This window comes from Chelonoidis abingdonii, chromosome 1, assembly GCF_003597395.2.
Source record: "Chelonoidis abingdonii isolate Lonesome George chromosome 1, CheloAbing_2.0, whole genome shotgun sequence".
In the NCBI taxonomy this organism is placed as follows: domain Eukaryota; kingdom Metazoa; phylum Chordata; order Testudines; family Testudinidae; genus Chelonoidis; species Chelonoidis abingdonii.
This window is the reverse complement of record NC_133769.1, coordinates 296270780-296297815: the sequence shown is the minus strand read 5'-3', so window position 1 is coordinate 296297815 and position 27036 is coordinate 296270780. Positions and strand designations below refer to the sequence as shown.

General features: G+C 42.6%; 1 protein-coding gene across 2 annotated transcripts in view; it reads right to left on the bottom strand.

Moving 5' to 3' along the window:
• Positions 1–27036, bottom strand: part of KLHL1 (kelch like family member 1) — a 479287-nt gene that overhangs the window by 166558 nt on the left and 285693 nt on the right. For both annotated transcript variants that reach the window (XM_075061554.1, XM_075061555.1), the window contains one exon: positions 15018–15230. In XM_075061554.1, coding sequence (XP_074917655.1) covers positions 15018–15230 — 213 coding nt within the window. The remainder of the gene's footprint in view (positions 1–15017; positions 15231–27036) is intronic.

The window sequence follows — 27036 nt, the reverse complement described above, 5'->3', positions numbered from 1 at the left end:
GGCGGGAAAGGAGGGGGAATGGTTAATTTCTCCTTGTTTTAAGGTCCAAGGGGTTTGGATCTGTGTTCCCCAGGAAACTGGTGAAGTCCCTCAATGCAGCCCAGAGAGGGGAAAGTTTTGGGGGGACAGTTAGTGCCCCAGACACTGAAATTTCTGGGTAGTGGCAGTGTTACTAGATCTAAGCTAGTAATTAAGCTTAGAAGTGTTCATGCAGGTCCCTATATTTGTACTCTAAAGTTCAAAGTGGGGGAAAAACCCTTGACATCTACTATGGTGTCTGCCGTGGTGTCTTGCGTGAGAGCATAGTGTTTTGCAAACTTATGTTCAGATGACCCCAGAGCCGCTTTGCAGATGTCAGGAATGGGAACATTGTGTAGGAAGGCAATGGATGGCAACATGCCTCGAGTGGAATGAGTTCTAATGCCTTCGGGCGGTTGAAGATTTTGCGCATGGTAACAAGATCTGATGCAGTCAGAGATCCACTTGGATAGACGTTGTTTAGAGATAGTCATACCTTTTGATCTTTCAGTAATGGAAACAAAGAGTAGTGGGGATTTACAAAATGGTTTAGTCCTGTCTAAATAAAAGGCGATTGCTCGCCTGACGTCGAGAGTATGCAAGGTTGCCTCTTGCAGAGTCTTGTGAGGTTTGGGATAGAAAGTAAGTAAGTATATAGGTTGGTTGAGGTGGAAGGTCGATACCACCTTAGGAAGAAATTTAGGATGTGGTTTCAAAGTGACTTTGTCTTTGGAGAAGATCGTGTAGGGAGGGTGGGCCATTAGGGAGCTCATTTCACCAACTCTCCCTGCTGATATTATGGCAACTAAGAAAACCACCTTCATGGACATATGGAGATGAGAGGAGGTAGCCAAGGCCTCAAATGGAGGTTTCATGAGAACATGAAGAATGAGGTTAAGATTCCATTCAGCCGCTGTTGGGTAAATTTCAGGGTAGAGATTCTCCAGCCCTATGAGAAAGCATTTTATGGTGGGGTGGGTAAAGAATGAATAACGGTCTAATAGGTCATGGAAGGTGGTAAGCTGATGGAGCTGAGAGAAAGTCCATCCTGTTTTAGTTTCAGGATGTAGTCTAGAATGTTAGGGAGGGTCACGTTATTGTGTGCTAAGTAATTACGTGAGCACCAGAGGGTGAAACGCTTCCACTTCTGCAGGTAGGTTTTACTAGTGGAGTCTTTCCTACTGTGCAGGAGGACATATTGGACTTGCTCGGAACAGGCTTGTTCATGGATTTGGAGCCATGAAGGAACCAGGCTGTGAGGTGGAGCTTTTGGAGCTGGAGTGAAGAACCCATCCGTTATCCTGGGAAATGTGGTCTGGCCTGTTGGGGACAGCCCGTGGATGACAGGAGGACATGCAGAGTAGGTAGGGATACCACATCTGTCTTGGCCAAGCCAGGGCAATAAGGATGACCCAGGCTTGTCGTCTGCAATCTTCTGAAGAACCCTGTGTAACAGAGGGATTCGTGGAAGGCATACAGGAGGGAATTGTTCCATGGGATGAGGAATGCATCTCCTAGGGATGCAGTCCGAGTCCCGCTCAGGAGCAAAACGGAACATTTTCGATTCTAGGTCATGGCAAAGAGATCTATTGACGGGATGCCCCAGAGGGAGAAGAGCTGTTGGAGTACTGCGGGGTGCAGTTCCCATTCGCGTTGTGTCAAGAAGTGCCTGCTGAGTGCGTCGGCAGTAGTGTTGTGGCAGCCTGGTAGGTAGGAAGCGATGATTTGTACTTGATGTTGTATGCACCAATTCCACAACTGAATGGCTTCCATGCAAAGGGAATGTGATCAGGCTCCCCCTTGTCTGTTTACGTAGTACATGCATGCTATGTTGTCTTTTAAGGCCCGAAGAGATTTGTTCTTTATGAGGGGAAGAAAGTGAAGGCATGCTCGCCTCACTGTTCTGATCTCTAAGAGATTTATGTGTAGGTGCGTCTCTGATGCGGACCACTGGCCTTGTGCCCTGTGCTGCCCTAGGTGTGCTCCCCAACCGATTAGGGAAGTGTCTGTGGTGAGCATGAGTGTTGGGGAACATTGCTGGAAGGAAACCCCTGTGCAAAGGTTTTCTGGACTTGTCTACCAATGTTGGGAAGCTATAACGTTGGGAGGAGGAGTTAGCAGCATCCCTAAGGTGTGTCTGTTGGGTTTGAAATTGGAATTGAGCCAGCCCTGGAGACATCTCATGTGTAGTCTGGTGTGGTGAACCATGAAGGTGGTGGCTGCCATGTGACCAAGGAGCTATAGGCAGAGTCTTGCCTATGTCCTGGGATGAATAGAGAGCGTGCATTTGAGCTGCATGATAGCGAGGAATCTGTGATATGGAAGCGAGGCCCTGCCCTGGATTGAGTCAAGATGAGCTCTGATGAACTCGATCTATTGTTAGGTGTCAGGATGGATTTCTGGATGTTTATTTGGAGGTCTAGGCTGTGAAAGAGGGAGATGGCGAAACGAGTAGCTTGAAGTGTCTCGCCATAGGAGTTGCCCTTGATGAGGCAATCGTCCAGATAGGGGAGCTGCGTGACCCCGTCTTTGCGGAAGTGTCATAAACTGATAGTTAAGGGTTAATGCCTCTTTTACCTGTAAAGGGTTAAGAAGTTCACCTAGCCTAGCTGACACCTGACCAGAGGAACCAATGGGGGAACAAGATGTTTCAAAAAGAAGGAGGGAAGTTTCCTTTGTTTAGTCAGTTTCAGTTTCAGCCAGAGTGAAGAAGATCAAGGAACCAGCCTCTTATCAGAGTAGTAAGTTTTAGAAAGGAATAAATAGGTTTATGTTTATTTTCTTTTGTGACTTGTCTTGTGCCATTAGGGAATTATCAAATTGGGTATTTCTTTGTGTATTACTTTTTTGCCCAGGGAACATCCTCTGTGTTTTAAATCTGTGTCTGTGAGAGTAGCTGGTATGCTAATCTCTCCCAGAGGTTTTTTTCTTTTACCTTTCTTTTTTCTTTAATTTAAAAAGTCTTTTTTTAAGAACCTGATTGATTTTTCCTTGTGTTAGATCCAAGGGGATTGGATCTGGACTCACCAGGAATTGGTGGGGAAAGGAGGGGATGGTTAAATTCTTCTTGTTAAGATCCAAGGGTTGGATTCTGGATTCACCAGGAAATTGGTGGAGGAGTCTCTCAAGACTACCCAGGAAAGGGGAAGGTTAGTTTGGGGAAGGGGGTGGCAGCCTCAGAAATTCTGGATGGGTGCAGCTGGTAATTAAGCTTAGGCTTAGAAGTTCCATGCAGGTCCCCACATCTGTACCCTCTAAAGTTCAGAGTGGGAAGTGAGACCTTGACATGGTGAGCAGCGGTGAGGGATTTTTAGGAACAAAAGCCAGATTTTTTTTTCCTCCTTTTTGATGCTGGGGAAGCAGTGAAGGAGAGATTACCCTGAAGGCAAAACAGATAAAGGTTTTTCTAACAAGGTTTGTTAGAAAGGATTTCCAGCTGGGCTTTAGCTGGAGGGTAATTAACAGTTTGCAAAAGACAAGTCACAAACCAGTTTTCTCTGTTTCTTTCTCATTCTGAGGAGTCCAGTTACAAAAAGTTACGTTGTGTTTTTTGTTTTACCTCCCAAACAAAGACATAGCTCAGGCAGAGCAGGGAAAAATGTCAAGGCAAAGGAAAAAAAACTATACAACAGCAACCTAGATTAGCCAAACTCCAGGCTGAGGAGAGCCAAAAGGAACATGACAGACAGATAGCCAAAGATTTGAGGCTGCCCACAAAAGAGCTCTAGGAATGAGAAAGAAAAAGAGAGAGAGAAAAAGAGAGAAGAGAAGACAAAAGAGGCTGACACTATGGATCCAGAGGGAGCTCACACAAGCCTGGAGTTAGCAAGGGCTAAGCAGGATTTACCAGCCAACCCTAACAACCCTTCTCCAGGTACTGTCTTCCCATCCCAGAAAATTCCCCACCTACAAGGCAGGTGATGATACTGAGGCCTTCTTAGAAAATTTGAAAGGGCCTGCCTTGGGTATTACAGCATCTCTACAGACCAGTACATGATAGAGCTGAGGCCACAGCTCAGTGGACCCTTAGCAGAGGTGGCGGCTGAAATGCCTAGGGAACACATGAATGATTATAACTTTTTTTAAAAAACAAGGCCAGAATCAGAATGGGACTAACACTCTGAGCATGCCATCGTCGGCGGTTCAGAGCCCTAAGGTGGAAACCAGATGTGTCATTTACCCGACATGCCTACCACATTGGAAAGAAACTGAGATGCCTGGATTATCAGGAGCAAGTGTTAAATCTCTGGAAGATCTATCCTTCCTAATGCAAATGGAGCAGTTCTTAGAGGGTGTTCCTGAGAAATGAAAAGTACATCCTAGATGGGAAGCCCAAAAACTGTAACAGACGGCGGGAGATTGGGGCCAAATGGGTAGAAGTGGCAGAAAAGAAAAAAACCAGTAGCAGCTGGAGCGAATATCAGAGAGGGCAAACCGAAACCAAACCCTAATCACCAGGACAACCCAAGGTCCCCCTACATCCAAGGGAAAGCCCCAACCCCAATGCCTTGTCACCCACACACCAGCCTCCACCAACCAACCTCACCCCGGCCAATACCTTAACAGCTGGGCGATGTTTTAAATGTAATGAACTGGGACATATAAAGACCCACTGCCCATGAACCTCAACTGATTACAGTTCATTACACCACAATCACACCAAAGATCCCCAGGCCCAGATGCCTCTCAAATACCCTCAGAGTGAGGGAAACCTTTGAGAGTGGGCGGAAAGAAGAGTTATCGCGTGGAGGACACTGGGGCACAAGTGTCAGCTATCCACCAATCCTTAGTGGACCCCAAATTCATCAACCCAGAGCCCTAAGTGACAATTCACTCATTTATGTCAAAATCTTTAAACTTGCCTACAGCTGAGTTGCCTGTCCAGTACAAGGGCTGGTCAGGAATGTGGACTTTTGCAGTCTATGACATTATCCCATCCTCATGCTACTGGGGAAGACTTGGCCAACCAATGTGAAGCTAGTCAAGAGGGTGGGAATGGTCACACGCAATTCAGGCTAAGCAAGCTTTCACAGCCATTCCTGTTCCAGAGCCGTCCCACCTCTGTGTTACCAGAGATCCAGACAGAGGTGATGGAACTGATCTTCTACCCATGAATGCTATAGCCATAGTGAATCCAATCCCAAACTGGAACTGGCAAAGCAACCAGCACCAGAGCCATTGCCAGCACTGACTCCAGCACTTGCAAACCCATCTACAACTCCAACGCCAGAGGGCAGCAGCGGGCCTGAACTGGCAGAAGCAGCAGACAACCCTACCCAAGAGGCTCAGCCAGAGCCTGAAATATCACATAGTTCACCAGCGGAGAGCGGTTCACAATCAACGAAAGCAACCTCATCCCCTGCATCGCTTCCAGAGGGACCACGCCCAACTCCACAGTCTAAGGAGGAACTGGTGTCTCAAGCTTCAAGGAACAGTTCCAGGCTGAGCAGGAAGCAGATGACAGCCTTCAGAAAGCTTGGTTGGCGGCACGGAGCACCCAACTGCCTCTTAACTCTTCTAACCAATACCGGTTTGTTGTAGAACAAGGACTTCTATACAAGGAGACTCTTTCTGGTGGACATCAGGAAGACTGGCGTCCTCAGAGACAGTTGGTAGTTCCAACTAAGTACTAGGTAAAGCTCTTGAGCTTATCCCATGATTATCCCAGTGGCCATTCTGGGGTGAACAGAACCAAAGACCGGTTGGGGAAGTCTTTCCACTGGGAGGGAATGGGCAAGGACATTACTAATTATGTCTGGTCTTGTGAGGTGTGCCAATGAGTGGGAAAGCCCCAAGATCAGGTCAAAGCCCCTCTCCAGCCACTCCCCATAACTGAGGTCCCATTTCAGCAAGTAGCACTGGATATTCTGGGTCCTTTCCCAAAAAAGACCCCCAGAGGAAAGCAGTACATACTGACTTTAATGGATTTTGCTACCCGATGGCTGGAAGCAGTAGCTCAAAGCAACACCAGGGCTAAAACTGTGTGCCAGGTATTAGCAGACATTTTTGCCAGGGTAGATTGCTCCTCCAACTTCCTTACAGATTCGAGAACTAATTTCCTGGCAGAGACCATGAAAAACCTGTGGGAAGCTCATGGGGTGAATCACTTGGTTCCCACCCCTTACCACCATCAAACCAATGGCCTGGTGGAGAAGTATAATGGAACTTTGGGGGCCATGATACGTAAATTCATAAATGAACACTCCAATGATTGGGACCTAGTGTTGCAGCAGTTGCTTTTTGCCTACAGGGCTGTACCACATCCCAGTTTAGGATTTTCACCATTCAAACTTGTGTATGGCCACGAGGTTAAGGGGCCATTAAAGTTGGTGAAGCAGCAATGGGAGGCGTTTACGCCTTCTCCAGGAACTAACATTCTAGACTTTGTAAGCAACCTACAAAGCACCTTCCAACACTCTTTAGCCCTTGGTAAAGAAAACCTAAAGGATGCTCAGGAAGAGCAAAAGACCCGGTATGATAAACATACCAGAGAGCGTTCCTTCAAAGTAGGAGACCAGGTTATGGTCTTAAAGGCGCTACAGGCCCATAAGATGGAAGCATCATGGGAAGGGCCATTCACAGTCCAAGAGCGCCTGGGAGCTGTTAACTATCTCATAACATTCCCCACCTCAACCCTAAAGCCTAAAGTGTACCATGTTAATTCTCTAAAGCTCTTTTATTCCAGAGAATTAAAGGTTTGTAAGTTTACAGCCCAGGGAGGAGATGACACTGAGTGGCCTGAAGGTGTCTACTATGAAGGAAAAAGTGACGGTGGCGTGGAAGAGGTGAACCTCTTACAAGCCTGGGACGTCTGCAGCCGGCAAACCAGATCACAGAGCTAAGTGCATAGCTTTGGCATCTATATTTCGGCCACCCAGGACAGATGACCGGCCATAATACTCCAATTGACACAGTAATGCTCACCCAATTAGGAAACACCACCTGACCGGGGTCTTACTCATGCCCAAGTGCTATAGAACAGGAGATCCAAAACATGCGACAGCATGGGTATAATCCACCCTCTTACGTGCATGGGCCTCTCCGGTGGTTTGTTTCACCCAAACCAGATGGAGGGAAATATGCTTTTCGTGGACTACCTGTAAGCTAAAATGCGGTGTAACTCTTGCCGACAACTATCCAATTGGCACACACGATGAGCATATTGAGGAAATGTGGGACGTGCCTTTTCATTCTCTACAATGACCTCTAAGCAAGGGGCTACTGCAAGTACCGCTAGATGAACCGCCAAGGAGATCAGCTCAATCACCCATGCAAGGGGTTATGGAATTTAAATATGTTCCTTTCGGTCTGGAATTCACCGCCACCTTTCCAAAGAACTACTGTAGATGTCTACTAGCAAGACCATTGGAGATCTGCAGTAGCACTTTGATGATGTGGCCATTTTTTCGATTCAGTGGGCAGACACCTGGAGCACCTAGGAAACAACCTTTGAGAGCAGGCAGGCAGGACGCTCAACTGAATAGGCTAAACATTAGTGTCAAAAAACAGACAAAACAGAAGTTGACTTTTGGCGACAGCGGCTGGGTCAAGACTGATAAATCCCCTACAGGCAAAGTGGATGCTATCCAAAGTCGGGGCCTGTTCCCAAAAGTCAAAGAAAGCCGATCCAATCCTTCTTAGGCTTGGGTCGATATTACAGTGATTCCTACCACACTACAGTCAAATCGCTGCCCCACTAACAGACGCTGACCAGAAAGACACAGCCAAATGCAGTTAAGGTGACTTGCATGGTGTCAGAGGCCTTCTAACCAATTAAGCGACACATGGATCTGACCCTGTGCTAAGGGCCCCAGACTTTGACAACCATTCTAAACCACAGATGCATCTGTGAGCGTGGTGTAGCTCGCAGTTCTCTAATGCAGGAGGACCAGATTCAAATCATCCTGTCGTGTTTCTCAGCAGAAACGCTGAGAGGAAAGCACTGGTCAACAGATGTTGGAATAAAGAATTGTCTATTGCATTGTGGTACCCTGGAAAAAGCTACCGCCATACGTTTTGGGACCGGCGTTTCCAGCTAAACTTGACCGATGCTGCACTAAAGTGGCTTCATACTACCATGTGTGAACAACAAACCCTGCTTTGCATGAGTTTGCTCTCCAAGATTCTTGATTTTGAAATACAACAATCTATAGGAAACTTCCTAACAAGTTTAGTGATCGCACTTTCCCGGTCAACATTTCCCAGAAGTAACTGCCAGTTAAATCTGTCCTTTGAAATGTGAAAAATCTTTAGTTTTAATTATTAGGTAGTGTATAGGTAAAGGCCTGCAGGGTTTTATTATCTGTGTTTATTCTAAAGTCTATGGGTACAAAGAATTACCGCTCGTGTGTGTTCACAACTGTTGAAATTTGGGGAGCACTCATAAACAGATAGTTCAGGGTTAATGCCTTTGGACTGGCGTCATCAACTCATGTTACCTGTAAAGGGTTAAGAAGTTCAACCTAGCCGATGATGCACTGACCAAAAGGAACATTGGGGGAACAAAATGTTATTCAAAAGGAAGGAGGTTTTTTCCTTTGTTAGTTTTCTAGTTTCAACACGAGTGAAAAAGATTCAAGGAACCAGCTCTTAGTCGCCAAGAGTCGTAAGTTTTTAGAACGATAAATAGCGTTTATGTGGCATTTCTTTGTAACCTGTTTGTGCAAGTAGAGGTAGAATACAAATTGGATTATTTGGTATTTGCATCTGATGTACGGAGCTTTCCCTTGCCAGTGGGGAGATACCTCATGTAGATTATGGCGAGAATGCCTCGTTGTCGCCGTGAGAGTCGCTGGGCTCTTAGATCTCTCCACGGTGTTTATTCTTTACCTTGTCTTTTTCGTTATTAGCCTTATTTTTTTATCATGCTGATGATTTTCCTTTGTTTTGATAGATCGCACGTGTGCTATGGAACTGACTGAATTCCACTGCAACTCAACGGAATCTGTGTGTGGTGGGAGGGAAGGCTAGGAGTGCGTGAACCCGAGATCAAGAAGGACAAAAGAATCGAAGCATCGAAACAAAAAGGAAGGGGGATGGTTAATTTCTCCTTGTTTTAAGATCTAAGGGGTTTGGATCTGTGTTCACCAGGAAATTGGTGAAGTTTTTCAAGGCTACTCAAGGAAGGGAGTGATTGTGAATGGTTGCAGCCAGACCAGATCTAAGCTAGTGATTGAGCTTAGAGCTTCTCATGCAGGTCCCTCACATCTGTACCCTAAAGTTCAGAGTGGGGAAGGAACCTTGACAGGAGGTGAGTCACGACCACGGCTAGAGACTTAGAAAAAAAACTCTTGGTGCTGTGGCGGGTCCGAAAGGAAGAACTCTGTATTGAAAATGGTTCTGACCGATTGTGAGTCATAGGAAGCATCTGTGAGCTGGATGAATTGATAAATGAAAGTAAGCATTCTGTAGGTCAAAGGCTGTGAACCAGTCCCCTTGATCCAGTGGAGGTATTATTGTACCCAGCGTGAGCATCTTGAATCTTTGTATCCTCACGAATTTGTTCAGTTGGCGTAGATCTAGTATACGCCTCCATCCTTGGGTCTTTTTCTGAGTTAGAAAGTAATGGGAGTAGAAACCTGTTCCTTGATTTTGCATCGGCACAGGTTCCACTGCACCTAGTTGTAGAAGATGCACCACTTCTGTGCGAAGTAAGTGGTCATGAGAAAGGTCCCTGAAGAGGAAGGGGGAAGGGTATGAGAAAGTTTGTCCTTATCAAAAGGGAGATCCTCCACTTTGGTCTGCAGTTCTTTGGGAATGCCAGATGCAGAGAGCCATGAGGATCTGCACATAACCACAGCAGTTGCAGTTGTACGGGCTGCTGTGTCTGCTGTGTCTGGAGATGCCCGTAGGTCCGTTCTGGAAATCAGCTGGCCCTCAGTCAGGATTGACTTGAAGTCTGCTCTTCTATCCTCTGGAATGTAGGAGGCAAATTCAAAAGTTTGTTGTAATTATCAAAGTCGTAACTGGCGAGGGGAGCAGAATATTTTGCAATTGTGAATTGTAGTGTGGAGGACGTATAAACCTTGCGGCCCAAGACATCAAGGCATTTAAGGTCCTTGTCTTGCGAAGTGAGTCGATATTGTAACTGTTTCATTCTCTGTGCAACTGCATCCATGACAAGGGAGTTCGGTGGTGGATGAGAAAATAGAAAGTCAGCATCCTTAGCAGGGATATAATATTTAGGTTCGGCCTTTTTGCAAGTTGGTACTAAAGATGCTGGGGTTTTCCAGAGAGTGTCAGCCGGCTCCAGGAGTGCTACGTTTACAGAGAGCACGATTTTTGAGGGCGCAGACGGTTGAAGGATTCTGAGGAGTCTGTGCTGTGTCTCCTGAACCTTTTGAAAGGGGATATCTTGACTGAGTGCCACTCTCCTGAAAAGTTCTTGAAATTGTTTACAGTCGTCGACGGCCTGTGGAGACAAAGGGAGGAGGGCTCCATCTAGGGCTAATGGAGAGTTAGGAGTCAGTGAGTCAGGATATGGTGCGTAACTTGCATACTCAGGAGGGGGCTCAGGCACCTTGAAGTGGAAGGAGCAGGAGATTGAGGCACAGAAGGAGGATGATTGGTAGGAGGATGTTGCCAAGGGTACCACTGAGGCCAAGGCATAGGGTAGGAGAACCCAGGTGTCGCCCATGGGGGGGGCGAAGTAGGGAAACTGAGGCTGGTGATCTGAGGTGGCAGAGGTGCCTGTGGAGGAGAAGCAGGAGGGGAGAACTCCGCTTGCTGCTGTAAATCAAGTTCACTGTCAGTGAAAACCAGTTCAGGTGGAGAGAGTGGCGGTTCAAAAAATGAGCCCTGTGTATCTAGAGCGGAGAATGAGGCTCAGGTGGCACTGAAAGGTCACATTGAGTGAGAAACTGTTGCTCCTGCTCCCTGGGCTGAGCTGAACCTGCTCTCTGCTCTAGCTCATTAAAAGGAGAAGGAGAAAGTGAAAGTGACAGTAGTGCTGCAGACTGCTTGGAGGTGCCCTGAAGGGGGTCTGCTACTGGTGCCCGGGTGGAAGATAGGCTCGGTGTTATATCCCTGGGGGCAGCCGGTTTAGGAAGAAATCACTTGAGGCCAGACAGTAGAAAGCTAACAAAACTATCATTTATTTACAGATACAGGGCTCGACTAACCGGCCAAAGCTGGCTGGGCTATCCCCTAATAATCTTACTCAGTTGCCAGAGGAACAAAACCCATGACAACCAAATACACAACACTCGGTGCCAACGTTCTTCTCCCTGCAGGGAAGGATTGCGCTGGTAGCACCATGGCCATTTTTGGTGCCAAGGAGCAGCGCGCTGCTGGCACCGCAGCCGTTTTTGGTGACGAGGAGCAGCGGGCTGCCAGCACCACGGCCGTTTGCAGTGCCGAGAAGTGTGCTGCCAGCACTGCAGCCATTTGCGGTGTCCAGGAGGCGCGCGCTGCCGGCACCGCGGCTGTTTGCAATGCCGAGGAGAAGCGCACTGTCGGTACCGCGGACATTTGCAGTGCCGAGGAGGAATGCGCTACCGGTACCGCAGGTGCCGAGGGGACCGGAGCCACAAGGACCTTCCTGACACGGAAGGTCGGGTCCCTGCCTCTGCGGTCTGTCGAAGCCACGGCTGAGGCATTAGAAAAAGCTGAGGCACCTGCCTTTGGTGCTGTCAGCATGGAGGGTAGGGATCTTGCGAGAGACCCCTACCCTTGTTGAAGTCTCTCCTGTGAGACTGTTCTGCTTCTTGCCTCTGCTCTAGGGAGGGTGAAGCAACGCTGCCCACCGGTTCTGATGTGGCTGGGGAGCATGTGGGAGCGAGTTTAACCTTTCCTGTCTCCGAAAGCGGCTGTAAGGATTTTTCCATCATCAGCATTGTGAGCCGCAGATCCCTGTCACGACAAGCTCTTGACTTGAGGCTCTCACAATGGAGGCACTTCACAGGGACATGGGTGTCCCCAGGGCACTTCACACAGTATGAGTGCCCATCTGTCCGTGGCATGGATTCCTGACAGGAAATACACTTTTGAATCCTGAACCTCCTGGCATTATGAATTAGAGATGGCGGATGAGAGTGTCTCAACTGGAGACAAGCCTGAGGGATTTTTTTTTTTAACTAAGTAACCAACTATGTAACTATAAAGGAAGGGAAACAACTGGGATGTAACTAATAATTATTTCTATATTCTTTGTTACTGTTTCCTATAGAGACCAAGGAAGAAAAGGCAGCACTGCCCCGAGTTCCGTCTTTGGCCGAGGATGATTGAGAAGTAACTGAGGAGGGTGTGGGGAGCATGCACTCAGGAAGATTTGAATGAGACAGGAGATACCAACTGAGTGGGTGCATCCCAACCAAGCACTGCTACCGAAAATCTCTAATCAACGGCGCTGGGACGCACCGTCACCTAGTGTGGAGCGCCCACAGGGACAGCACTCGAAGAAGAATAATTTGTTTCTGCCTATGGTACTAGAGTGCCTAGTGGGAGTTCTAGTTCAGGTGTCTCATGCCCTAATTCTTTCCTATGGACCATGCTACTTGACTGGAATACATTTCCCATGAAGTGCTGCCTCCTCTCTGACTGAATCATGTAGTGCATCATGGGAGATGTAATGTGACCAAGTAGCCAGGCTTTTAAGGAAGAATGAGGGGATAAGGAACCCAAACTAGAATTCCCGTGAGGCATCACAGCACCTTAGGCCAATGTAGGTCAAAGTCAAATTGACTTCAAACAAAAAGTTTCAACATTTCCAAATCAAAATTATTCTGAACGTTTCATTCTGTGAAAAACATTGATATTTCACCTTTTTGTCCTGATGTGAGATGGAAACAAATGTTGAAATACTGGAATTTCCCACAGGATGAAAATTCTGATTTTTGCTCAGCTCTAGTGATGAGGTGCAAACCATAATAATCTGTAAATTCACTTTTAGATCTCTGGGGTAATTTGCACAGCTGACAAAACATCTTTCAACTCATAAACTGAATTGCTTTAATATTCCATCATTGTGACATTAGATTTCAAAATAGAATTTGGAAAAAGAAAATCTAACTTACTTTTCACTAATTATGCTAATTTTTTCCTTTTTGTATTCTTCTCTGTTCAGATAATTGAAATATACTATTTAATTTCTCTCCTTTTCCAATCAATTTAACTTCTGAGTTCTCTTATAATGACATAAGGCTGCACTGACTAGATTGCTATGCAAACACTACAGTAATTTTAAAAAAATACAATTCTATTGAAGTTTATACATTTCTATTGGCTTTTATGAAAGTTTTTTCATTTTTTCCCCTTTCACTTGGAGGCAAATTTGATATGAGAGTTTCCCTTTAAACACCAAACAGTTGTAAATAGAAAAGTAGTTTTAAACTATTGCTTATATTCTTATTTTAAACTCATTAGGTTCAACTGACCCTGCTTTACTTGCTACAAAACCTAACGCCTAATTTACTAAAGTCACTCAACTACAAATTTATACTTCAGTCTTGAAAAAATGAGATAAAACACATACTGGATTTTAAAAAGGCCTTGTTATTACATTATTCACAGAGAGAAAAACATACATTCAGTCTAAAAAAATGTATTTACATTTTAATAAACCAGCAACCACCATCAAAATATAGGGTCTTCCCTCTGAGCAACTCTGAGAACAGAAAAACTTTTATCTCTGTACATGATCAGAAATTTAAAGGTATAGTACATATTATAGTTTCAAGCAACATAGATTACCCCCAAAGTGTTCCAAAAACTCTCTAGACACTATATCCAAAAACTGTGATTGTCTCCTTCCCTATTTCCTAGGGCTGCTTTGTGGCAGTAATACTCTGTATTTTATTCTATTGAAACCTAATTAAAACTTTTTAGTAGACAAATCTAGTAAAATACACCCAGAAAGATGGCATGAAATTAAAATAATGTTGAATGTTCTAACAAGGCACAATGTCTGGTATGACCATTAGCTGAAGCTATTGACCCAAGCTGTAGGAAAACAGCAAAACATCCTCTAGTCACATGTTTAAAATATTCAGAATTCATCCACTTGGCAACAAATAACTAAAATATGCAGTTTCTTTGCTCACTTCATATATTTGGCAGGTGGCTTCAAGAAATGAGACCAGATCAGTAAATTACACCACTAATACAGACATTCCACCAACTTCTGTCTGAATTTCAGGTCACATAATATTCTACATAAACACTTAGGATAGGATTAAATATTTATATACTGTGGAATAGCTCCAGCATATCCCATAGCTCAGGGGATAGAGCACTCTTTTGGGAGGTGAGAGGCCCAAGTACAAGTCCCTACTCTATATCAGACAGAGGGAGGATTTGAATTCATGTCTCTCAGAAGCTGAGCGCTCTAACCACGAGGTATAGGTTATTAGGGGAGGGAGAAAGGCATCACTGACATTGTCATCTTCAGTTTGAGTTTAAACTTGCTCAGAGCATGCCTATCAGGTTAGGCCTCCAAGGCAAGACAGGTGAGGAATGTCTAGTTTGTGCACTGTGTTGGGGCTGAGGCATAAGTGTAAATCATGCACCAATTTGCTGAGTGAAGTCAGAACTTAGGGAGTTTTGAATGTGGCTAGCAAGAGAAATGTAGGCACATTGGAGACTAACTATGGAAACTATAAGGAACTATAGGTGCCTACAGGGTTAGTCAGCAGCTGAACAGGGTTTTGTGAAAGCCGGTGGTTCCCAAATGTTAGATTTAGGCAGCTACATCCTCCTTGTGAATCCCACCAGTGAATCTCACAGTCTCTAGTAAAATCAGCAAATATATTACTTTGTAAGTAATCATTTTTAGGATAATCTAATCTATCTGAAAGGAGAATAGTCATCTAGAGATGATAAACACAAAGGAATTATCAGCAAACTATCTGTAAAATTTGAATTCCATGCTTTGAACTGTTTTTGTTTTTAAACTATCAGAAAATTAAACAAAACATTTACCAGTTATGAATTGCTTTTTCTGTAATAACTAATTAATAGGCCACTTTATAAAACAAACCAAAAAAAAAAAAAGAATGCATTACCTGTGGTGGAAGCAGTGGTAGTCTGATATAGGCAAGCAGCATACTGAGGTCACTACATCTCCTCGGCATGTCATATTTAACCCACATCATTAAGGCATGGAAAATAGTCTCTTCATCAGGAACATTCACATCATCACTGGCAAGAAGTTTATGTAGTTCCTCAGCCGGCAGTAGTAAAAACTCTTGATTTCTAATAACTTCCATTATGTTCTCCTATGTAGAGAGAAGTATTTCAGAGTAAGTCCTACTAGAAAATTAATTCAGCTGCTGAAGCTAAAAAAACAATAACAGGATTAGTCAATGACCTTCACACTTAACTTAACAGGATCCTTGAGAAAAAACAGGATGTTAGGATGAAACAGCTATACTTGTAATTCAAATGTGAATATACTCAGGACAAACCGGGGGTTACACTATAGGGCTTTGTTATGAAGCCAGAATGCAATAAACAACCTGAAATAGGGGAACAACTAGAAATGGAAAATTAAATTATCATCTGAGAATTAGTGAAGATCTGTGTGTCTGTTTAGATATGTATATGGGCTCCATCACTGTAGTAACTGAGCATATCAAGTATTGAAAGAAAGAATGAAAGAACGAAAGAAAGAAAGAAAGAAAGATAATCACACCTTTCTCTATTTTTTTCTTCACAGTCTGCTTGGGAAATAGCTTAATTAGCTCAGGATTGTGATACTTATTTATATTCATGAGTGTGAGTGAGTGGGTGATGTTTTAGTGTGTGAAGAAACTAGGGGAAAGGTATAGCAAGGAACTGAGATTTGCAGTTATGTCTTGATTCTAGTGGGAATGTACTGTAGCAAGCCAAGTCAGTACCAAGAACAGTATATAGTAATTTTGAAAAAGGTATAATAAAAGCAAAAGGCTCATAATAAAAACATTTATAATGACAAAGAAACAATCAGAACATGATTTTAGTTGGCTGAATCCTGAAGATTTGATGGTGCCCTTTCACAAGAAAACTCAAAGGAAAAGGGCATGGAAGGAGGATGCCATATGCAAGGCTTCCGCAGCAGAGATTCCTCCAAATTCTTCCACTGAGTCAGAGTTTGCTCATTCGGAAAGAACTGAAAATTTTCTTACAAAATTCTTGAGATTCACACATTTTGAGGGTTATTCTGGAGGAACAGGGCCTTCTCATTGGTGAAAGACCTACCTAGATATGAAAGGGGATAGGAAACTAGTGAAAAGGTTTAAAGAGGGGAGTGACATAGACAAGAAGGCGAGAAAGGATTGTGATTTTGGATACACCTGGAGTGAGATGAGGAGCAGGGAAGAAAAGAGAAGGCAATGAGAAATGACAAAGGTACAGACAAGGAATTTAAGAGGAAATAGGAAAAGAGGTAGGGACCCTATGAGGTGAGAATTAATTCCGTCTCCATATCCATTCAGTTCTTGGGCTACGTTTATACCAAGAGCTGGAAGTGTAAGTCACGTTTTGAGTAGACTTCCTTATGTTAGCTCTCATCGAGGTAGCTGCAGTAGCATGGGAAGTGGAAAGCAGCAGCAAGGGCTAGCTGTCGTAAGTATGCACCAACAGGGTCCAGGTTGGTTTATATACAGGGCAGCTAGCCCACGTTGTTGTTCACCACTGCCAGCGCTATCAGAGTTACAATATTTTTAGTATGCTAGCTCAATGAGAGTGAGCACAAGTATCTGTACTCAAGTGGGGAATCACATCCCTAACTCCAAGGGTAGACATAGCCTCAGCCTATCTATGTAGTTTCAAGCTAGCACCAGTTAAAATGGTTTGGTTTTGGGGAGACATGGACAACTGTCCACTAAGAATGGAAACCACCAACTTATTTTATGTAAGGTACCAAATTGTAATGACTTTGAGTCACTAAGGACTTAAATATGACAAAAAGATGAAAGGCTCTGCATTCCACTACTGTACCCTTGAGTCAGAGGCCCCAGGTATATTGAACATATTCTATAAGGTGTATGTATACACACACACTGTGTATATGTATATGCCTGAGAAAGGGAAAAAGAGAGTGATTGTGTGTATGTGTGTGTGTGTAAATATAATATACAGTGTACCCATACACACATATAGTGTGTATAACATAGAGCTGATGTCTGTAGTAAAGCCTGTGAAATACTTTCCATTATAAACACTTGTTTTTAATTATTTAAAACTTTTAAATATCTGCCTGTTTGTGTGTGTGTGTGTATATATATATATACACTCACATACACACACATATACACAAAGAGTCGCAGGTTTATGAACATGATCCATATTAACTGCTTTATTTATTTAGCCATAAAAACCTCTGATTAGAACAAAGAACATAAACATTTTAAAACATGCCCTGACTAAAGGTTATGAAGTACCTACAGAACCTATAAATTTTTGAGCCATTGCAGGGATTTAAGTCTTTAACTCCCATTAAAGAAAATTATGTTTAATAGCTAAGATCCTGTGTAGTGATTTAAAAATGTTAAGGAAAAAGTTTTCAGGCGTTTAACCACAAGTTGGCTTTATTTTTATTTTGTTTAATTACATCATAAAACTTGGAAAAATTAATTATATTTTCTCACCAAAATGATTCATAAGTCAATCTTAATTACAGTTTGGTTAAATTTAATCTAAACCCTACTATGAAGAAAATTTAAGTCTATTTGCTAATAAGAACCAACATCAAACTTTGCAATAATGTATGCACCCAATCTCCTAACATTATTTACAGAGGTGATAGAACAACCCTTCATGAATTTAGAAATTTGGAGTGTCCTTGAAGAACATTTGGTTGCAACTGAATATGTTTATCAAATAGTTAAGTTATTTGCTTGCTAGTATTCAACAAATTAGAAAAAATACTCTGAATTCAGAACAACACTTTTAGACTCATTTTATTTTTCATATGTATTTATTTATTTAGTATTTTGCATACTTAATAATTACTCATTCTCTGGTACAAGTATTTGGTTTGTTCAGTTCCACCAATTACACAATCCTACCCTCAATGTAATGTAAATAATAATAATAATTTATAATCCAGCAATACCAGAAATGTAACTATTATTTCTCTAGGATTTCAAGTGAAGTAGGCAAACACTAGTCAGACTCATGAACTCTAAGGCCGGAAAGGATCGTCATAATCATCTAGTCTGACCACCTGCACATTGCAGGACACAGAATCACCCCCACCCCATCCTAAAAACAGACTCATCACCTCTGGCTGAGCTACTGATGTCCTCAAATCATGATTTAAAGACTTCAAGTTACAGATAATCTACCATTTACTCTAGTTTAAACCATTAGTCACCCCATGCAATCATTCTAATAAGTCCTTCTCTGCACCTGTTCCAGTTTGAATTCATCTTTCTTAAAAATTGCAGACCAGAATTGCACACCATATTCCAGACGAAATCTCGGCAGTGTCTTGTGAAATGCTGCAGAGGAAGGTGAAACCTTTTCCCTTCCCACCCCCTTGGGTCTCAGCCAATCTGACCTGGGAGAAAATTCCTTCCCATCCCAAAATATGGTGATCAGTTGAACCCTGGGCATGATGGCAAGACCCACCAGTCAGAAACCTGGGAAAGAATCTCTTTAGTAATTCAGTTCTCCGCATCTAGTACCCCATCTCCAGCCACTGAGGATATTTGCTACTAGCAGTCACAGATGGGCCACATGCCACTGAAGGCAGTCTAATTATATCATCACCTCCATAAACTTATCTAGCTCAATCTTGAAGCCGGTTATGTTTTTTGACCCCACTGCTCCCCTTGGAAGGTTGTTCCAGAAATTCACTCCTCTGGTGGTTGGAATTTCAAGCCTAAACTTGTTTTTGGCCAGTTAATATCCATTTGTTGTTCTGTCAATATTGGTGTTTAACTTAAATAACTTCTCTGCTTCTCCAATATTTATTCCTCTGATGTATTTATAGAGAGCAATCATATCTCCCCTCCACTTCATTTGGTTAGGCTAAACAAGCCAAGCTTCTCAAGTCTTCACTTGCAAAATAGGTTTTCCATTTCTCTAATCATTCCAATAAGTCCTTCTCTGCACCTGTTCCTGTTTGAATTAATCTTTCTTAAACATCACAGACCATAATTGCACACCGTATGATCTCACCAGTGCCTTGCAAAATGGCAATAACACTTCCCTGTCTCTGTTGATATTACCTTGCCTGATGCAACCTAGGATTGCATTAGCCTTTTTCACTACTGCATCACACTGGTGGGCATATACTCATCCTGTGATCAACCAATATACCCAGGTCTTTCTTCTCTTAGGTTGCTTTCAACTGATACAGCCCCAGATAAAAGCAAGCATTTTTTGTAGCTAGTCCCTAAGTGCATGACCTTGCACTCTGCACTATTAACACTGCATCTAATTTCTATTACTCCAGTTTTCAAAATCCTACAGATCTTGTATGATATCCAGTCCTCTTCCGTTTTGGCAATCCCTCCCAGTTTTGTGTCATCCACAAATTTAATTAGCACATTCCCATTTTTCATGCCAAGGTCATGAATGAAAATGTTAAGATTGGTCTGAAGACTGACTCCTAAGGAACTCCGCTAGTAACCTTTGTCCAGCCTGATAGTGGACCTGTCAGTATGACCCATTGTAGTCTCCCCTCTAACCAGTCCCTTATCCAAATATCAGTTCTCATATTAATCCTCATCTTCTTAACTAACAATTTCCTATGTGGAACTCTATCAAAAGCCTTATTGAAAACTGGGTTGATTTGATCTACATTTCCTTTGTCTAAAATATCGGTTAACTTCTCAAAGAAAGAGATCACATTGGTCTGGTATGATCTGGTTTTTGGTTTTTTTTGTAAAATCATGTTGCGTTTTATCCCAATTACTGTTTACCTCTATGTATTTCATTAACTACTTTATCTTTTAAAAATGTATTCCAAAGCCTTGCCTACAGCTGAGGTCAAACTAACTAGTCACTTTCCCTCTCTGATACTACTCCAATACGGTCTCATTTTATTTTTATATTCTGTTTTAACTGTCATTCATTTGCATTAAGATTATGTTTTAAATACTTGGTTTGTCATTTAACAACTTTTTCTTATAAAAAGACCTATGGAGGAAACTAACGGTGAATTAGGGAATATTCAGTAATGATAACCCCACATGCACATGATAGGCCTGATCCATACCCCCATTGAAATCAGAACTGAGAACTAGATCAGGCCCTTGTGAGACGATACACCACCATCACCTAGGAGGAGTTTGACTGAAAGTGTATTGGAGTGTGGATTTTATAGTCTGTGGACAGAAGCAGTCCTCTTTTCTGACCACAAGATAACATTACATAACTCTTAACCATATAGTTTTCTGTTTTAAGGTTTTATCAAAGGGAGATTTTGAGTGCTGGCAAAAGTTCCAGATAAACATCCCCAGAAAATGAGCATCAGAAATCACAAAAATATACATTGCAAAATAATACTCTTGATGTATATTTCTTTGAAGAAAAGATTATGGCACATTATGGTACAGTAGCATGTTACTGTTAGAGGGAAAATACTGTTTCAATGGTAAACATATGTCTTGGTACATATTAAAAAAAATATTTCTCAAACCCAAATTCACTCTGTCTGTTTCCACACTGCTAAAGACTCTCACTCAAGCCTTTCTCATCTCCTGACTTGACTATTGAAACCTGCATGGCTTTCCAATACCCATTTCATTCCGTTTAATCTATTCAATTTGAAACTGCTAACTTCACCTTCATTGTTTGTTGATTTTATAATGGAGATAGTATGATTCCCTCCTTCCCTTCTTTCACTAAAAGACCTGAGTTGGTTTTGCTCAATATTTTTAAAGGGGGACAAGGGCAGGGAAAAATCATTTTCATGCAAAGACTAAACATGGAAAACATCTGTCCAAGAAGTGAATGTTTTGTAAAGTTATGGTCTAAAAAGATGGCTTCACACTGAAATAGTTCTATAACCTTAAGTATCTTTGCTATTAATCAGCGTACTTATATGATCATTCAGCACTTAACTGACATTCAAATCAAAGTTCCATGTTTGTCAGCATTCACTTCGTTCTATTCTAGTGTAATCTACATAGGTTCTAATACCACTCTTATAACTGTAGTGTATGAATGTCTTCCAGAAGTGCATTCAGAGAATGTGATTAACATCTGTCACTTGTGGTTCATTCTCTCTCTCATCTTCTCCCCAAAGGGAAAACCGCATGTGTAGTATAGTGTTTTGGTTCAGTAGGGCTGTGGTTTGGTGTTCTGTTTTGTGCAGACATATATGTATTTATGTTTGAGAAACTGAAGTGAAATAAATGTGCCTTGCACTTGGAGTGAAAGGTAGTGAGCTCTGTGTTGGTCCTTAGTTCCTGAGGGAGTTTGTTCCACTGTCTTTAAGCTTTCTTATTCTCTCTAAGTTCTGATACGGCAGCCTGCAGCCACCACTGTGGTATCTGAACATCTTCATAAGAGAATTTGTCTTTTCTTAAACATTTTTAACAGCATGCAATATTTGAATCATTTTAATAAATATAAAATATTAGCATAGACAAGTCCTATGAGCAAAATGAAATAGAACCTGAAAGTGATTAATTATGGATATGACAATAATCAAAATGAAGAATTAAACACCAAAAAATAAAACTTAGAATGTCACAGCTAAGGTAACCCACTGAGTGAATTTCCTAGACCTGTAGAAGTGTGAAAGCTTGAAAGTTTGTCTCTTTCACGAACAGAAGTTGGTCCAATAAGAGGTATTATCTAACCCATCTTGTCTCTGTAATATCCTGGAACCAACATGTCTACAACACTATATACTTTCCAGGGAACATTTCAATTTTTATTGACAAAATAAATGCCTGAAAACAAAAGTATTTTTACTAAATCCTAAAATATATCAATTTGGTAGCGATGCTCTGATGGCTCATGAGAGTAATATTTTTGTTGTCTCATGTCCCACTTCTTCTTTATGGGCCGGACTTGCTGGCTGGACTACATCTCCCATAATGCATCATGGTCAGACACTGCCAAAATGAACCACTTTTCCTCCCCAATAGGGGAAATTGGTACATCATGAGAGATGTACACCAAGCAGAGAGCCCAGTCTATAAAGGAAAATGGGAACTTGAGCCACCTGAACTGAAACTCCCACAAGGGAAAGGGGCAGCATTTCCAAATCCAAATATTTCAATATGGGGCTGAAATTTCTCTGTATTTACATTTCTGAAAAAGATCAAAATTTTCCATGGAATTTTTTTTCAATTATCTATAAATTCTATTGCTGAAACTCTATCTCATGTCTTTGTGGGTATCTACTACAAAAAGGCCACATATATTATATGATGCGTCAAAACCTTTAACTTCTGTTAACTGATGTTTGATAAAAATGACCAAAATCTGCAAACCTGGGTGCTTAAAACTATAGTTAGATACTTAAATAAAAGTGTCCCAGATTTCTAAATGTGCTGAGATGTCCTAGCTCCTACTTACCATAGTGGGATTTGTAAGTATATTCAGCCTGTTTGAAATTCTGGCCACTTTAATCTCAGAGCCTAAATATGGATATAGGATTCCAGCTTTAGGCACTTAGGTTCCACCTAGTATGGTCATTAAATTCACTAATTTGTTAACATTTCTATAAAACCCAGTGTTCTAATATTGTCAAGGGTTGCAATTGTAATATGTAAGGGCAAATCAGTCCTCAGTAAAGAAGGGATAGTTGGAAAGGCATGCAGATTGTCATATGCAGGTGAGGTAAATGTCCAAGACATCTGATTCATGATCCAGTGTGGAATTTTGTTACTTTCATCCAAATATTAATATTAATATTTCTATTATATCTGTCATCTGAGGTTCTCAAAGGGCTTACCAAGCATCAGTTAATTAAGCTACACAACTTCCCTATCAGTTAGGTAAGGCAGAAGAAAATCATATTATTCACCACTCCACACAGACACATCTGGGTATAATTCAGCAGCACACAGGAACTTTCAGTAAAAGGAACACATAGAGGGAGGCCTTATGTCTTGGAGGATAGAATTAGGGAGCTAAAAGATCATTAGGCTGAAAACAGAAAGTCTGTGCTAAATCAGCGTGGGCAAACTATGGCCTGAAGGCCGCATCTGGCCCTTCAAATGTTTTAATCCAGCCCTCAAGCTCCTGCTGGGGAGGGAGGTCAGGGGCTTGCCCCGCTTCGGTGCACCAGCTGGGAGCTTCCCCACCATGCACGTGCTGTGGCTCCACATGGCTCCTGGAAGCAGCGGTATGTCCCCACTCTGGCTTCTATTGGTAGGGGCAGGCAGGGGACTTCGCATGCTGTCCTCACCCCAAGCACCGCCCCTGCAGCTTCCTTTGGCTGGGAATCATGGCCAATAGGAGCTGCAAGGGTGGCGCCTGAGGACCTGAGGATGAGACAGCGCGCTGAGCTGACTGGCTGTGCCTCTGTGTAGGAGCTGGGGGGGGGGGACGTGCCACTGCTTCTGAAAGCTGCTTGAAGTAAGTGCCACCTGGAGCCTGTGCCCCTGATCCCCTCCCACAACTCAACCTCCTGCTTCAGCTGTGATCCCTCTCCCGTCCTCCGACTCCCTTGGTCCCAGTCTGGAGCGCCCTCCTGTGCCCCCAACCCCTCATCCCCTGCCCCACCTCAGAGCAAGCCCCTGCGCTTCTGGGAGCTGCTTGAGGTAAGCACCACCTGGAGCCTGTGCCCCTGACCGCTTCCCATGCCCCAACCCCCTCCTCTAATCCCCCTTCCGCTTTCCAAACTCCTCAGTCCCAGCCCAGAGCACCCTCCTGCACCCCNCCCCCAAATTCCTCATTTCTGACCCCACCCCAGAGCCCGCACCCCTAGCTGGAGCCTTCACCCCTCACTCACTCCAACTCCCAATTTTGTGACTATTCATGGCCCGCCATATAATCTCCAGATGTGGCCCTCAGGCCAAAAAGTTTTCCCACACCTGTGCTAAATAACATAAGTAAATAGGTCAACAGGCTAAAAAGACCGAATGTCTGAACCAGCTCAGATAAAAGGGAGAATACCTAGAGAACCATTTGATAACAATGGACAAGATACTTTAGGATTGCAGAGATGATTGCAAAGAGTAAGTTGAACATGGACAATGCATGGACTGAGTATGTTGCACTGAGATCAGTTTCTGCAAAGTAACCAACACAATCCTAAAATGTGTGATGCAATATAATGTGTAAATGTATATAAAGGAAGAGGCTTTCTGTATAAGTTTGGATATGTGGTATGCCCATGCCTATGCTTGAGACTGATCAACTCAGTTTAGATTTGTTGTATGACAAATAAAAGAACCTGACTAATGAAATCTGGGAGTCAAATTGACTTATTTTTGGATCCCAGAGAAACTGGATGAAGTGTTCTCCCAGAAATGGAAAAGGTATTCTGGATACGCCAAGCAGGAAAGGTCTTGGAGAGAATCCCCCCATCAAAACCATGACTTTTTTTATATTAAAAAAATAGCTTTATAAATAGCTAATCAATACTGTAATAAACATAATGTCCAAATAGTACTTGGGAACTCAGCCATAACATTACAAAGAAATTGTCTTCATAGTCCTGTATATTAAATTTCTGTCCATTAAATTTAAATTAAAAATAAGTAGCCATTAAAATGAAAATGTATCTAATTAACCATAAGCAATCATATTATTATGGACTAATGCATGGTTCTACTGCACACACTTCCTACTCTACAGAGATTTACACTTCTCCCTTTCTTCATTAGCCACCTCTCAAAATATAGAGCCTGTATGCTTCAAAAATAACTGTTTCTGTTAGAGAATGTGCTTCAGTTAAGTTTTTATTAAAGCAGTAAAATGTTTAAAAAATATGTTATGTTAATATATCAAGTTCTAAAATGATCACAATAGAAATGTATGAAAGAGTTAGCATTTAAATTTCACTTATAACACATCTTGGTGTAGAAAAGCATATATGTTCACAATAAGGAAGCACTTATAGGAAATACATTTCCAGTCATAAGGAGGATATATGCAGTAGCAACAATGAGGCAGAGTGTGCTTTTCCTTTTACTTACACACACGCGTGCCCGCGCGCACACACACACACTGTAGAAACCCAGCATATTTCCTAATGTACATGCAGTATATTAGAAGCCTTAATAAGCGTCCCATGGCCCGACAGCATGCCAACATCTTTATGGCTGACTTAGAACAACGCTTCCTTAGCTCTCGTCCCCTAACGCCCCTACTCGTGCTACACTGATGACACCTTCATCATCTGGACCCATGGAAAAGAAGCCCTCGAGGAATTCCACCATGATTTTAAAAGTTTCCATTCCACATCAACCTCAGCCTAGACCAATCTACACAAGCGGTCCATTTCCTAGTCACTACTGTGCTAATAAGCGATAGTCACATAAACACCACCCTATACCAGAAACTCACTGACCGCTATACTTACCTACATGCCTCCAGCTTCCATCCAGGACACACCACACGATCCATTGTCTACAGCCAAGCTCTAAGATACAACTGCACTTGCTCCAGTTCCTCAAACAGAGATAAATACCTGCAAGATCTCTATCAAGCATTCTTAAAACTACAATATCCATCTGCTCAAGTGAAAAAACCAGATTGACAGAGCCAGAAGAGTACCCAGAAGCCACCTACTACAGGACAGGCCCAATCAAGAAAGTAACAGAACGGCACCTTCAGCCCCCAACTAAAACATCTCCAGCACATCATCAAAGATCTACAACCTATCCTGACAGATGATCCCTCAATCTCACAAATCTTGGGAGAAAAGACAGTCCTCGCTTACAGACAGCCCCCCAACTTGAAGCAAATACTCACTAGCAACCACACACCATACAACAGAAACACTAACCCAGGAACTTATCCTTGCAACAAAGCCTGATGTCAGCTCTGTCCACATATCTATTCAAGTGACAGCATCATAGGATCTAATCACATCAGCCACACCATCAGGGGCTAGTTCACCTGCACATCTACCAACGTGATATATGCCATCATGTGCCAGCAATGCCACTCTGCCATGTACATTGGCCAAACCAGATAGTCTCTACACAAAAGAATAAATGGACACAAATCTGACATCAGGAATCATAACATCCAAAAACCAACCCCAGTAGGAGAACACTACAACCTCTCTAACCACTCAGTTACAGAACTTCGAAGGTGAATTTTAACAACAAAAACACTCAGAAAAGACTCCAAAGAGAAACGCTTGAACTTGCAATGAATATGCTAATTAGACTACAATTAACTTAGGTTTAAAACAGAGACTGGTATTGGTTGGGTCATTACACTAAATGAATCTTTTTCCGCGATGTTAATTTCCTTCCTCACACCATTCTATGGTCATCTCAATTTCCCTTCAAAGGGTTTTTTCTCCTGCTGATGAAGCTTTGTCAATACACAGATGTTAAGGGTTACTGCTTCTTTACCTGTAAAGAGTTAAAAAAGTTCACTAGCCTAAGCTAACAGCTCACCAGAGGCACCAATGGGGGAACAAGACGTTTCAAAAAGAAAGGAGGGCAGTTTATTCCTTTATTCGAGGGTTTTCAGTTTTCAGCCGAAATGAAAAAGATCAAGGAACCAGCCTCTTGACAGAGTAGTAAGTTTTAGAAAAGGAATAAATAGGTTTATGTTTTATTTCTTTGTAGCCTGTCTTATGCAAATTGAGAGTATAATCCAAAATTGGTATTTGAGTACTATTTTTTTTGTTGTAACTAATTTGTGCCCGGGGAACTCCTCTGTGTTTTGAATCTGTTGTCTGGTGAGACGTAGCTGGTTAATGCCTAATCTCTCCAAGAGGGGTTTTCTTTTACTTATCTTTTTTCTTTAAATTTAAAAGGCCTTTTTTTTTACTGGCCTGATTGACTTTTTTCCTTGTTTTTAGATCCAAGGATTGGCTCTTGGTCACACCAGGAGTTGGTGGGGCAGAAAAGGAAGGGGGGATGCGTTAATTTCTTCTGTTCTCTCGTCTCTCTCCTTGTTTTAAAAGATCCAGGGGTTTTGGGATCTGTGTTTACCATCCAAATT